General features: G+C 43.2%; 1 protein-coding gene across 1 annotated transcript in view; it reads left to right on the top strand.

Annotated features, from left to right (window-relative positions):
• Positions 1–388: 388 nt before the first annotated feature.
• The window catches only part of LOC307239828 (calcium/calmodulin-dependent protein kinase type II subunit alpha), a gene marked incomplete at its 5' end in the record, with an annotated part of 26,304 nt that continues 12,075 nt past the window's right edge, over positions 389–14,617 (top strand). The window contains 11 exons of the mRNA XM_080013404.1: positions 389–450; positions 4,527–4,621; positions 4,901–4,960; positions 8,036–8,090; positions 9,114–9,179; positions 9,514–9,586; positions 9,761–9,863; positions 12,017–12,100; positions 12,366–12,460; positions 13,246–13,368; positions 13,794–13,877. Of these exons, the coding sequence (XP_079869530.1) occupies positions 389–450; positions 4,527–4,621; positions 4,901–4,960; positions 8,036–8,090; positions 9,114–9,179; positions 9,514–9,586; positions 9,761–9,863; positions 12,017–12,100; positions 12,366–12,460; positions 13,246–13,368; positions 13,794–13,877 (900 nt within the window). The remainder of the gene's footprint in view (positions 451–4,526; positions 4,622–4,900; positions 4,961–8,035; positions 8,091–9,113; positions 9,180–9,513; positions 9,587–9,760; positions 9,864–12,016; positions 12,101–12,365; positions 12,461–13,245; positions 13,369–13,793; positions 13,878–14,617) is intronic.

Raw genomic sequence — 14,617 nt, 5'->3', positions numbered from 1 at the left:
TTGTTTTTATCAATCAATAAAAATCCTTTGTAATATTTAATATCAGTCTGATCAGCTTCAGTACTCATTGCGTGTGTGCGTGTGTGTGTGTGCGCGTGCGTGTTGCTCTCCAGAGAAAGAGGAGGCAGTTGCTATGGTTACCATACCACTGTCTGAAAGAGAGAGAAAGAGAGAGAGAGATGTGATTGGAGGATGGGGGGATGATGGGATGAGGTGAATGTGGGCGAGAAAGCTTCTCTCACAGCAGATCAGCTTCTCCCACCCATCCATCCTCCTCTCTTCCCTCTCTCTCTCTCTCCATCCATCCTCCTCCGTCCGACTTTCCGTCTGGTCAGGGCAGTGAACAGGTAGTTAGTCGCAGCTGACCCCAGCACCCCACCACATCGCCATGGCAACGGTCATCAGCACCCGCTTCACGGAGGAATATCAACTTTACGAAGAGCTGGGAAAGTAAGACCATGCTTCGATTTTGTCACTGCTGATGGAAGAAGTATTACTTGATTGTTTGGTCGTATGAGATTATTAGATTGGATTAACTGCTGAACTAAACCCTTTTCTGAACCACTGTTCTGACAAAATTTTTTGATTAGATTAGATCTGATCATTAGACTTGACTATTCAGTTACCAAGCAGCGCAGGTTAGTTGACTGCTTCTGTTCTTTTGGATTAGTTACTCCTGGTCCAACACCAAATGGAGGGTTAGTCTGCCAGGTTCAGTATAATGTATATTGTATGTATGAGTGTGTGAATGTGTATGTGTGTGTGTGTGTGTGTATATACATATATATATATCAAATTTAGTATACTATACTATAGCTGATATTCAAGCTCTGGTACTTTGCACCGTTTTTAAAGATCATTATTAACAAAGGAATAAACAAGCTGATCATCTATAGCTCCCCATTATTAAGATCAAGAATCTCCCAAAGCTAGGATGTAGATTCGATAATTCCAGAAGGATATAGAATGTCGGTTTTGTGTGTGTGTGTGGGGGGGGGGGGGATTCTAGTTCTATACATAGATGGAGCTACATGAGGAAAGTGGAGAGAGAAAGAGGAGTGTAACACCTCTCTGACCTCATCCCACACTCCACCCACCGCCTCACCGGCCGCCAAGAGTCTTACATAACGGGTCTGTAGGCGGAGAACGCCACTTAGCTGCTTGGAGGTGGAAGCATTTGCAATAGAGCCTAGTTCTATATAGTCCGGTTCTATTTAATCTACTTATATATAGGCAGGTTCTATAGTCTGGAGAACGTCACTTTGCTGCATGGTAGTGGAGGCAGGTTCTATAGAGGTGGGTTCTGTATACTCTGGTTCTATATGCAGGTTCTGTAGACACAGGTTCTATGGGGGCAAATTGGATACAGATATATCAATTTTATATCTGGTTCTGTCTTGCACGACAGCCCTGTGGGCAGAGAACGCCACTTTGTTGCTTGGAGATGGAGGCAGGTTCTATAGAGGCTCGTTCTACAGAGGCAGGTTCCATAGTCCCACATGGCGGCTTTGTGGGCGGAGAACGCCACTTTACTGCTTGGAGGTGGAGAGGCAGCTTCTATAGAGGCGGATTCTGTAGGCAGGCTCTATATAATCTGTTTCTTTATAATCTGATTCTATAGTTCTACATAACGAATGCTTGAAGGAGGAGGCAGGTTCCATAAACGCAGGTTCTATAGACCGGTTCTATATACAGTAGCCTTCTTCTATAGTCCCACGGAGGTGGGAGGTGGAGGCTACTTCTACAGAGGCTGGTTCTATAAAGGCAGCTTATACAGTATATAGTCGGGGTTATAGTGGTTATTCTAGTTATTTGCATGGATGGAGCAGCGTAAAGAAAGTAGCAAGAGGAAGAAAAAGAGTATAACACCTACCTGACCTCATCCCACGCTCCCTTCACTGCACGGAGGTGGAGGCAAGCTCTATAGAGGCTGGTTTTATAGAGGAAGGTTCTATAGATGAAGGTTCTAGAGGCTGCTTCGGTAGAATCTGGTTTTACAGTCCTACATAACGGCTCCGTGAGCTGAAAATGGCACTTCGCCAGGTGTGGGCAGGTTCTATAGAGGCGTGTTCTATAGTCCTTGGAGAATGAGAGCCAGGCTATATAGAGGCTGGTTCAATATTCCTACATAACTAATCTGTGGGCAGGGAATGCCACGCCAGGTTCTATAGAGGCTGATTCTATAGAGGCAGGTCTCCAGTATATAGTCTGGTTATGAAGGCAGGTTCCCTAGGCAGGAATGCAGGAACTAACCAGGTTCTTTAGTCCGTTTTTTTATATTTAGGTTCTATAGTTAGACATGCAGGATAGAATCCCAATCTATAAAGTCAGGTACTACATAATGTGGTTCTATAGGCAGGTTCTATAGAGTCAGGTTTTATATGGGCTTGTTAAGCAGGCATGCAGGAAATAGTCGCGTTCTATGCTCAGGCATACAGAATAGAGTCAGGTTATATATTAATACTGTATATATGTATTACTTTATTAATCCCTCGGGAGGAAATAAGTTCTCTGCATTTACCCATTTTAGTATCTCATATGTCTAGGAGCGGTGCGCTGCCACATAGTGGTGTCCAGGGAGCAGTTAGGGGTTAAATGTGTTGCTAAAGGACATTTCAGCATGGTACAAGGAGGAGCTGGGGACGAGATGACCCACTCTGGTTATATTGGTAGGTTCTATAATATGGTTCCATACTCAGGTTCTATGGAGTCAGGTCCCATAGTCAGGTTCTATATTGTCAGGTTCTATATAATCAACTTATTTTATACTGTATAGGCAGGTTCTATAGTCTGGAGAACATCACTTTGCTGCTTAAAAGTGGAGGCAGGTTCTATAGAGACGGGTTCTGTAGAGGCAGGTTCTATAATTTCATTCCACAGAGGCAAATTCTATAGTCCGGTTCTACATGCCGATTCTATAGTCTTGCATAACAGCTCTGTGGGCAGAGAACGCCACTTTTTTGCTTGGAGGTGGAGGCAGGTTATAGAGAGGCTCGTTCCATAGAGGCAGGTTCTATAGTCCCACATAACGGCTTTGTGGGCGGAGATTGTCCCTTTGCTGCTTGGAGGTAGAGAGGCAGTTTCTACATATTCAGGTTTTACATTGTCAGATTATATAGTAAGGTCTAGTCTATATAATCCAGTTCTCCACTCAGGCATGCAGGATAGTCAGGTTCTATAGTAAGACATGCAGGATCAAATCAATTTCTATTTATTCAGGTTATATGCTCAGACATGCAGTATAGAGTCAGGATCTATAGCCAGGTTCTATATAGTCAGGTTATTTAGTCAGGTTCTATATAGTGTAGGTTCTATATAGTCAGGTTCAATATAGTTAGGTTTTCTAAAGTCCTGTTCTATATAGTCTGGTTCTATATGCAGGCATGCAGGATAAAGTCCAGTTCTATATGGTTAGGTTCCATAGTCAGGTTCCATGTCGTTAGGTTCTATAGTCAGGTACCATACTCAAGCATGCGGGTTAGACTCCGGTTCTATATATTCTGGTTCCATAGGCAGGTTGTATATAATCTGGTTCTATATAGTCCTATTCTAGGGTTAGGTTTAGGGTTAAGATGGGACCACCATTACATGATTTCCAAGGCCAATTTGGCAACAAGTTGAGATCGGGCTGAAAGTCCAGGGTAGTACAGGGCGGTGGCGCTGTAGAGTCGTAGCTGTCATCGATGTGTGTGTGTGTTTGTGTGTGTGTGTGTGTGTGTGTGTGTGTGTGTGTGTGTGTGTGTGTGTGTGTGTGTGTGTGTGTGTGTGTGTGTGTGTGTGTGTGTGTGTGAGTGAGTGAAAGACCTAAATCTGTCTCCATGTGGCCCCAATCGTCCAGGTCACGATTCACTCAAACATGTTTGAGCTAGTCTTTCCACAATCATTTGGTGCGTGCGTGTCAAAGCCTAAAATTGCAATGGCAATTTTCAACAGCCAATGAGATTGTGCGCCTCCACGATGGCGAGGCCAAAAGAATCGGCAAGTGGGCGAGCGTCGACTTTTGAAATGGAGGAGCAACTTGTGTAATTTTGGCAGATTCATTAGCGTCTAATTTGTGTTTGTCAGCGCTGCAAGTTCACTGAACAGACAACCACAGTAGCAAGCTTAATGGCATCCATGCAGTCCTATAGTCAGGTTTTATAGTCAGCAACCTATAGGCAGCTTCTATATAAGAAGTCAGCAGAGGGAGGATCTGACTGTTCTAACAGAGTGCACCTCCTTCCTGCAGCAAGTAGGTGGGGTGCACCTGGCGACTCCATAGTCCTACTGGGGGACTGCTGCTACAGGGAGTAACGACTAGTAAAAATAAAAACCCTAAATACCTTAATAGCCCTGAAAACCCTTACAAACCGTCCAAAACAATGAAAATCCAAAAAAAAGCTAAAAGCCCAGACAAAGAAGCGCAGCGCTTTTGCTCCTGACACGTTGAATGAGCCCAACATGACGAACGTTAATAACTACTAATAACTGCTGTTGAACTCAAGAGTTGTTCTGATCTGGTTCCATCCGTCTTCTTTCGTTTCCAGGGGAGCGTTTTCCACCGTGCGCCGCTGTGTCAAGGTGCTGTCTGCGCAGGAGTTCGCCGCAAAGATCATCAACACCAAGAAGCTTTCAGCTCGAGGTGGGTCCAGGCAGAGCGTCCTCTGTTCTGCCACTACACAACACATATAAATAGTAGTAGTTTTTTATTGTTATAGTCCACTCATACAGTAGTTAGTCACGCAACAGTCAAAAACAAGTCTTTGAAATGTGTCCGGAGTGCGACAACAGAGTGAATCTTTGACTCACAAACCCCAAAAAATCACTGAACTAACTTTAAATCCGTTTGTCCTGATTCACATTGCATTGGATTTGTTGTTTATTACTGATTATCATTGTTATGGTTTGTTTTGTTGGTCAGACCACCAGAAGTTGGATCGCGAAGCTCGAATCTGCCGCTTACTCAAACATCACAACATTGGTGAGTACGACCAATTATACTCCTGTACCATTACTACCCGAGCACTACAACTTTACTACTTTACCTCCAGTGCTCTTGTAACTGACGGCAAACCCATCAGACAGTTGATATGAATAATCAGTCCAGGTTGGTCAGAGAGTCCAGTATCAGGACCAGTCCATGGTGGATAGAGAGTCCAGCCTTAGGACCAATCCATGCCGGTCAGGGAGTCAAGCCTCAGGACAAATCCAGGGTGGTCAGAGAGTCCAGAATCAGGACCAGCCCAGGGTGGCCAGAGAGTCGAGCATCAGGACCAGTTCAGGGCGGCTAGAGAGTCCAGCATCATGACCAGTCCGGGGTGGTCAGAGAGTCCAGCATCAGGACCAGTCCAGGGTGATCACAGAGAGTCCAGAATCAGGACCAGTCCATGGTGGATAGTGAGTCCAGCCTTAGGACCAATCCATGGCAGTCAGAGAGTCCAGCTTCAGGACCAGTCCAGGTTGGTCAGAGAGTCCAGCATCAAGACCAGTCCATGGTGGGTAGAGAGTCTAGAATCAGTACCAGTCCAGGTTGGTCAGAGAGTCCAGCATCAGGACCGGTCCATGGTGGGTAGGGAGTCCAGAATCAGACCAGTCCAGGGCGGATGTGGATCCACTTCCATTTTATTGCAGCTAAATCAGTGCATCTGTTGTTGCTCACCTCTGTTATGTTATAGCTTTTGCATTTGTGTTTTGTCTATTTGCATGTGTTTTCTAAAGTTGCAGCACATTGAGCTCTTAGGGCCTCCATAACCAGGCCTCTGGCATTCTGGTACTTGTTGTACACATTCAACGTGAAGCCCACCCAGCCCACCCAGCCCACCCTGCACACCCTGCACACCCTGCACACCCTGCACACCCGTTGTGCACACTCCATTTTTGTAGGAAACTTTTGGCAAAAATATACTAAATGCATAGGTAAGAGTTAGGTTATGTTAAGTTAAGGGTTAAGAGTAGAAGATACACTTCATTAATCCCCGTCACGGATATTGACAAAATGTGACCATAATTCAGTTGGCAGTTGAAAAGGCAATTGCGGGGCCCTTAGGGCCGTTCTCAGGGGTCCTGTCCCTGGGGGCCACAGACAGACAGACAGACAGACAGACGGGCAGACAGACAGACAGACTGGCAGGCAGGCAGGCAGGCAGCAGCCAATCAGTGCACAGGGCTTAGACAACACCAATACTCAACAGATTACATAACTGTGTGTGTGCGCGCGCGCGTCCGTGTGTGCAAGTGCGTGTGTTGCTAAGCAACAGTCTCCTTAGGTGAGGGTATCAAAACCTTTTTTCCTCCCACGCACACACACACGCAATACAGGGTGTTCAGAAGAGGAAAGGGGGATGGAGATCCTCATGAAATAGAGGTGGACGAGAGAAAAGGGGGATGAGATAAAGGTGAAGCCAGCATTCCGGATGCTGTGCGGGTCTGTAGAGGTCAATGGAGGTGCGTAGAGGGAGTTAGAGAGACAGGGAGAGAGTGAGACAGGTTTGGTTTATGCACATACACCGCGTTCCAAATTATTATGCAAATTGGATTTAAGTGTCCTAAACATTACATTTTTTGTTTTTCAATCAAACTCATGGATGGTTTTGTGTCTCAGGGCTCTTTGGATCACTGAAATCAATCTGTCTGACACCTGTGATAATTAGTTTTCCAGGTGAGCCCAATTAAAGGAAAACTACTTAAGAAGGACGTTCAACATTATTAAGCAGCCACAGGTTTCAAGCAATATGGGAAAGAAAAAGGATCTCTCTGCTGCCGAAAAGCCTCAAATAGTGCAATGCCTTGGACATGGTATGAAAACATTAGATATTTCACAAAAACTTAAGCGTGATCATTGTACTGTGAAAAGATTTGTGGCTGATTCAGAGCACAGACGGGTTGGTGCAGATAAAGGCAGAATGAGGAAGGTTTCTGCCAGACAAATTCATGGGATTAAGAGAGCAGCTGCTAAAATGCCGTTACAAAGCAGCAAACAGGTATTCAAAGCTGCTGGTGCCTCTGGAGTCCCGTGAACCTCAAGGTGTAGGATCCTCCAGAGGCTTGCAGTTGAGCATTAACCTACTATTGGGCCACCCCGAACCAATGCTCACAAGCAGAAACAGTTGCAGTGGGCCCAGAAATACATGAAGACTCATTCAATGAGTGCCGTGCAACCCTGGATGGTGCAGAAGGATGGAGTAGTGGATGATTGGTGGATGGCCACCATGTCCCAACAAGGCTGCCACGTCAGCAAGGAGGTGGCGGAGTCATGTTTTGGGCCGGAATCATGGGGAGAGAGCTGGTAGGGCCCTTTAGGGTCCCTGAAGGTGTAAAAATGACCTCGGCAAAGTATATAGAGTTTGTGACTGACCACTTTCTTCCATGGTACAAAAAGAAGAACCGTGCCTTCCGTTACAAAATCATCTTCATGCCTGACAATGCACCATCTCATGCTGCGTAGAATACGTCTGTGTTATTGGCTGCTATGGGCGTAAAGGGTGGAGGCAGTTTGCATCAAAACAGCAGCTCTGGGAGGCTATTCTGACATCCTGCAAAGAAATTCAAGCAGAAACTCTCCAAAAACTCACAAGTTCAATGGATGCAAGAATTGTGAAGGTGATATCAAAGAAGGGTCCAATGTTAACATGTAACTTGGCCTGTTAAGATGTTTTTGATTGAAATAGCTTTTGGTTTCAGTAAATATGACCTTCTAATGCTGCAAATTCAACAAATGACCATTTTAAGTTCTTTACAACCTATAAAATGTTTTGAAACTCTGTTGTGCATAATCATTTGGAACAGTGCATTTTGAGTTTATTATCGTTGAAAAAAATACTGTTATCATTGGGAGGTTTGTTCAATAACATTTGAATTATACCCCAACAGTTGATGACTTGAAAATTCATTTGCATCGACTATGCAGGAAAATCAGAGAAAAATATAATTTGCATAGTAATTTGGAACGCGGTGTATACTGAAGATACATGGTATGATGGCAAATGTATTGTATTTACATATTTCCCTCTTTCCTTTTTTCTTTTTCCCTCTTTCTTTGTCTTTGTCTCTCTTTCAGTCCGTCTCCATGACAGTATTTCGGAGGAGGGACATCATTACCTCATATTTGACCTGTGAGTTGCAATCTATTCAGTTCTATTCTGTTCCGTTGCAGCCTATCTCTCATATTAATGGGTGTTGATGATGTCATATAAATCTGCCGATGCACCTGCACTCATCATCACGATGTGACCCGTGGTTGTTGGGTGTTTCGGTGGTCCGTGGGGTTTTGAGCCGCCCCCCCTTGGTCCTCCTACAGCTCCCACTCCTTAGCACTTTCCCAGCAACCCGCTGAGGTCCTTGTCTGGGATTTCCTCTCTCTCTCTGACCAAAAACCGGTGGTTTACCCTGCCAGTTGGAGGCTCTTGCTCTGGGGCGATGTCGTCTCAGGGCTTGCCGGGCTACCGCCGAGGCGGACCCCCCCAGAGGCAACCGTTCCCGCCGGCACACTGAGCCGCGGCCGCGATTCAAACCTTGTGGACGGCGTCCTCTGCCTCCGCTTCCCCGTCTTGGTCCGTTTCACGGGCGACCCAGGACTCTTCAACCGAGGTCCTTCCCTAATGATAAGATGACGGAGTTTTTCTCCCTTTCACGTGTCTCCTTGAACTGGACCTTGAAGGACCTCAGCTCCTGCCTCAGCTGACTGGTTATAGCCTGGTCCGTCATGCGGGGTCATGGTGCGTGCCTCTGACGATGGGCGTTGGTGTCCGGAGCTTCTGGTCTACGTCACCCTTCAGGTCGCCGCAAGGGTCATCCGTCCACATCATCGTCCAACTGGAGCCAAGAGGGCCCTTGACCTGCCACGGCTCTGGTTCTGGTTCTTTGCTTGGGGCCGAAGGAAATGGAACATGGAGGCTCCTTGACCTGGGGGAGGTGAGGGGGGTACTTCTCCGAGCTGGGACCCTCCTGTGTCCCACCATTAGGTTCCTGTTGTTGGACGGGTTCCGTTGGAGCCGCTCATCCTGACCCACTGGGTCTTTTATTCATGTCGACATCTGAGTTTTTCGTTCTGCATCACGATGCCCTCCACCTTTCTTCATCTCTCTCTCTCTCTCTCGCTCTCTCTCTCTCTCTCTCTCTCTCTCTCTCTCTCTCAGTGTAACTGGCGGAGAGTTATTTGAAGATATTGTTGCAAGAGAATATTACAGTGAAGCAGACGCCAGGTGAGAAACTACCTATCTATCTATCTATCTATCTATCTATCTATCTATCTATCTATCTATCTATCTATCTATCTATCTATCTATCTATCTATCTATCTATCTATCTATCTATCTATCTATCTATCTATCTACCTATCTATCTATCTATCTATCTATCTATCTATCTAGGGCAGTAGCTCAGGAGGTAGAGCAGGTCATCTAGTAAGCAAAAGGTTGCTGGTTTGATCCTAGGTTCCTCCCAGGAAAAATTGCGAATATCCCTGTTGTGGGAAAAATGGATCTGTCTGTCAAGCTATCTGTTTTGGACTGTACCATGTTTTCTCTCGCCCGACAGTCACTGTATTCAGCAGATTTTGGAGGCGGTTCTTCACTGTCACCAGATGGGTGTTGTTCACAGAGACCTGAAGGTACAACCTGTCTGTCTGTTTTGCAGTATACTTCCTGCGCTCCGAAAGCACTTCCTGTCCTCTTTAACCACTTCCTGTCTTCCTACACCACTTCCTGACCCCTTAAACCACCTCCGCTGGAGCTAATCTGTGGTTTGTCATGGAGCTAATCTGAGGTGTAATCTTGTATCCCAGCCAGAGAACCTGCTTCTGGCCTCCAAATCTAAAGGAGCCGCAGTGAAGCTCGCTGACTTCGGCCTGGCCATCGAAGTGGAAGGAGACCAGCAGGCCTGGTTCGGTAAATACCATCACTACTTGTTACGTTAGTTCAGTTAGTACTGTTTAGGTTAGTTCAATTACTACTGGTTGGGTTAGTTCAATTGACTGTATAACTCTGTATGACGATTTGACTCAGAATGACTATATAACTCTATATGACTATGTAACTATAGGACTCTATATAACTCTATATGACTATGTAACTATATGACTCTATATAACTCTATATGACTATGTAACTATATGACTCTATATAACTCTATATGACTATGTAACTATATGACTCTATATAACTCTATATGACTATGTAACTATAGGACTCTATACAACTCTATATGACTATGTAACTATATGACTCTATATAACTCTATATGACTATGTAACTATAGGACTCTATATAACTCTATATGACTATGTAACTATATGACTCGATATAACTCTATATGACTATGTAACTATATGACTCTATATAACTCTATATGACTCTATATGACTATATAACTATATGACTTTGTATGACGCTATATAACTATATGACTATATAACAATATGACCTTGTATGACTATATAATTCTATATGACTATATAACTATATGACTTTGTATGACTCTATATAACTATATGACTTTGTATGACTCTATATAACTATATGACTTTGTATGACTCTATATAACTATATGACTATATAACAATAGGACTTTGTATGACTATATAATTCTATATGACTATGTAACTATTTGGCTCAATATAACTCTATGACTATGTAACTACATGACTCTATATAACTCTATATGACTCTATATGGCTATATAACTATATGACTTTGTATGACTCTATATAACTATATGACTTTGTATGACTCTATATAACTATATGACTATATAACAATATGACTTTGTATGACTATAAAATTCTATGACTATATAACTATATGACTATATAACAATATGACTTTGTATGACTATATAATTCTATATGACTATATAACTATATGACTTTGTATGACTCTATATAACTATATGACTTTGTATGACTCTATATAACTATATGACTACATAACAATATGACTTTGTATGACTATATAATTCTATATGACTATATAACTATATGACTTTGTATGACTCTATATAACTATATGACTTTGTATGACTCTATATAACTATATGACTACATAACAATATGACTTTGTATGACTATATAATTCTATATGACTAAATAACGATATGACTTTGTATGACAATATAACTTTATGACTTCATATCTATATTACTTTGTATAAGTCTTTATCACTTTATATGACAATATAACTATATGAGTTTGTATGACTCTATATAACTCTTTATATCTATATAACTATATGAGTTTGTATGAATCTATATAACTCTTTATATCTATTTAACTATATGACTTTGGATGACTCTATATAACTCTATATAACTCTGTATGACTATATAACTATATGACTTTGCATGACTCTATATAACTCTATATAACTCTGTATGACTAAATTACTTTGCATGACTCTATATAACTCTATGGGGTGGTTTCGTGGTTTCTATTGTCAAGGTCAACAAGAAGGCCCGCGTCCATTAATCCAAAGATAAACCTGCCCCTGGTCGGGTTTAATTTAAACCTTCACTTAGACCTAGATTAGCTCTCATCTTCCTTCTGGAAATCAGAAAAGAAGACGAGGGCGAGTCTGAGACAACTTTAAACCATGACTGAGAAAATGCCGTTTCAGTTCGTCCAGATTAAAAGTGTGACTTATTTTAAGGTTAGGCCCAATCTGTGTTCGCAAAACCGCCCGATATGACTCTATAGGACGCTATTCGACTATATCATGGCTCTATGTCACTCTTTATGACTCTAGAGAAATAAAAGATGGAGTTATAACAGACTCAACGTGTGAATTCCTCTCTGGACAAACAGCAATAGATATCAGCAGTGTCAACATAAAAGCTCCAGCTTTTAGCTTCAGAAACGACTAAACATCATTAAAATATTGAGTTACTTTTTAAAGTTACATTGTGTGTGTGTGTGTGTGTGTGTGTGTGCGTCTGCGTGCGTCTGCGTGCATGCATGCGTGTGTGTGTGTGTGTGTGTGTGTGTGTGTGTGTGTGTGTGTGTGTGTGTGTGTGTGTGTGTGTGTGTGTGTGTCTGTGTGTGTGGCAGGCTTTGCAGGGACTCCTGGTTATCTTTCACCTGAGGTTCTGAGGAAAGATCCGTATGGAAAAGCTGTGGATCTGTGGGCATGCGGTCAGTTTCTACTCTACTGTATTCTAATCTACTATATTCTATTGTACTCTATTATATTGTGTTCTCTTCTACCATATTCTATTTGGTTCTATTCTACTGTATTACCCTTCTCTTCTACTCTCTTTACATCCAGACGGTCGTTATCACAAAAAAAACCCTTCAGAGTGATAGCTGACCAGACCTGATCACTCCGTCTGGTTATCTCGACATAATTCCCATCTCTTCCCTAACTCCTAGTTGTTGTATGTGATGTTGGTGTTTCCAGGTGTGATTCTCTACATCCTGCTGGTGGGGTACCCTCCATTCTGGGATGAAGACCAGCATCGACTCTACCAGCAGATCAAGGCCGGAGCCTACGATGTAGGTAACATGATCCTACGATGTGGGTCACATGTTCCACCAATGAAGGTCACATGTTTCTACGATGGAAGTCACATGAACTTGCGGTGTAGGTCACATGATCCCATGATGTAGGTCACATGATCCCATGATGTAGGTCACATGTTCCTTCGATGCAGGTCACATGATCCTATGATGAAGGTCACATGTTTCCATGATGTGAGTCACATGTTTCTACAATGGAAGTCACATGATCCTACAATATTGGTCACATGTTTCTCTGATGTCAGTCACATGATCCTGCGGTGGAAGTCACAAGATCCTGCGATGTAGGTCACATGATCCTACAGTGCAGGTCACATGTTTCTACGATGTAGGTCACATGATCCTGCGATGTAGGTCACATGATCCTACAGTGTAGGTCACATGTTTCTACGATGTAGGTCACATGAGCCTGCGATGTAGGTCACATGATCCTGTGATGTAGGTCACATGATCCTAAAATGTAGGTCACATGATCCTAAAATGTAGGTCACATGATCCAATGATGTAGATCACATGATTCTGTGACGTAGATCAAATGATCCTGCGATGGAAGTCACATGTTCTTATGATGGAAGTCACATGTTCCTACGATGTAGGTGACTTCTCCTTCTTCTCCTCCTCCTTCTCCCTTTTCTTGTCCTCCTTTTCCTTCTCCTTCCCTCTCTCTCTCTCTCTCCTTCTTCTCCCTCACGTTCTCTTTCTTCTGCCTCTCTTTTTTCTACTTTTTCTTCTCCTTCTCCTCCTCTGTCATCCATCCCTAGTTCCCCTCTCCAGAGTGGGACACTGTGACTCCTGAAGCCAAAGATCTGATCAATAAGATGCTGACGATCAATCCTGGAAAACGCATCACAGCGGCTGAGGCACTCAAGCACCCCTGGATCTCTGTAAGACCCCTAAGAAAGTATTTATCTACAACTAGTACAACTGGATCTCTGTAAGAGCTCGACGACTAGCTAGTACTGTCTACTAGTATCACTAACTTGTACTGCTAACTCGCATTTATTACTGCAACGAGTATTACTAGTACAACTCATATTTAGGGCATACTTAAAACTTGTGGCGTTGGTGCTCACTAGTATTTGTGCTATAACTACTCTACAACATCTAGTATAACTGGATATCTCTAAGGCTGACCTAACTAATTAGTATTATAGTATTATATACAACTCGTATACTAGAACTACTAGAACTAGCATCCTGAAAACTCATGGAGTTGCTTCTATGGTATTGATATGTTTTTTCTCTCCCTCCATCCCCCTCTCTCTCCCACCCCGCCATTCATATCTCCCTCCCTCCGTCCCCCCTCCAGCATCGCTCCACTGTAGCTTCCTGTATGCACCGTCAGGAGACGGTGGAATGTTTGAAGAAGTTCAACGCCAGGAGGAAGCTCAAGGTGACACTATATATTATATTGTATTGTACTGTATTATATTATATTGTATTATATTATATTATATTATATTATATTATATTATATTAAATTATATTATATTGTGTGTTATATGTTATGTTATATCGTATTGTATTATATCATACTATATTATATTATTATATTACTTTGATTCTGCCCCAAACCTCCTTGGAGAGCAGAGTCTTCCTCCTCTTCCTCCTTGGAGAGCAGTGTCTTCCTCCTCTTCCATCTTGGAGAGCAGTGTCTTCCTCTCCCTCCTCTTCCTCCTTGGAGAGCTGTGTCTTCCTCCTCCTCCTCCTCCTCCATGCTCACTTCTTTGCTTCAGTGTTTCCTGTGGACCCATGAGCTCTGCAGATCCTTGGCACTCCAGTTGTCCACCATCTTGCTGACGGTGGACTGGTGGCATCCAGACATCCTCTCCAGCCTGAGGGGCACCGGGTCCTCAGGTTCCCCCTCCTGGTGGAGGCGTGGTGTATAGTAGAGACCCGGTTTGATGGTTTCTAGAGGGGGCGGGGCCAAACTCACAGCTGATTGGATTACTATTGATCCCTTTCAGTGAACTGATCATTCCAGATCTTTGAAGATGTCACATGGCCACCTTTTGTTATTATTTTTCAGACTGTCTGTGGAGAAACACACTGATGCTCACCACGCTATTTCCCGTATATATGAAAATGTAACTGGGTGAAAAACATATCCTGAAATAAATGAAATACTAGAAT

This window comes from Zeus faber (genome assembly GCF_960531495.2).
Source record: "Zeus faber genome assembly, chromosome: 14".
Classification (NCBI taxonomy): Eukaryota; Metazoa; Chordata; class Actinopteri; order Zeiformes; family Zeidae; genus Zeus; species Zeus faber.
Note: the sequence above shows the minus strand (reverse complement) of the source record. Positions and strands in the feature narration are given on the sequence as shown.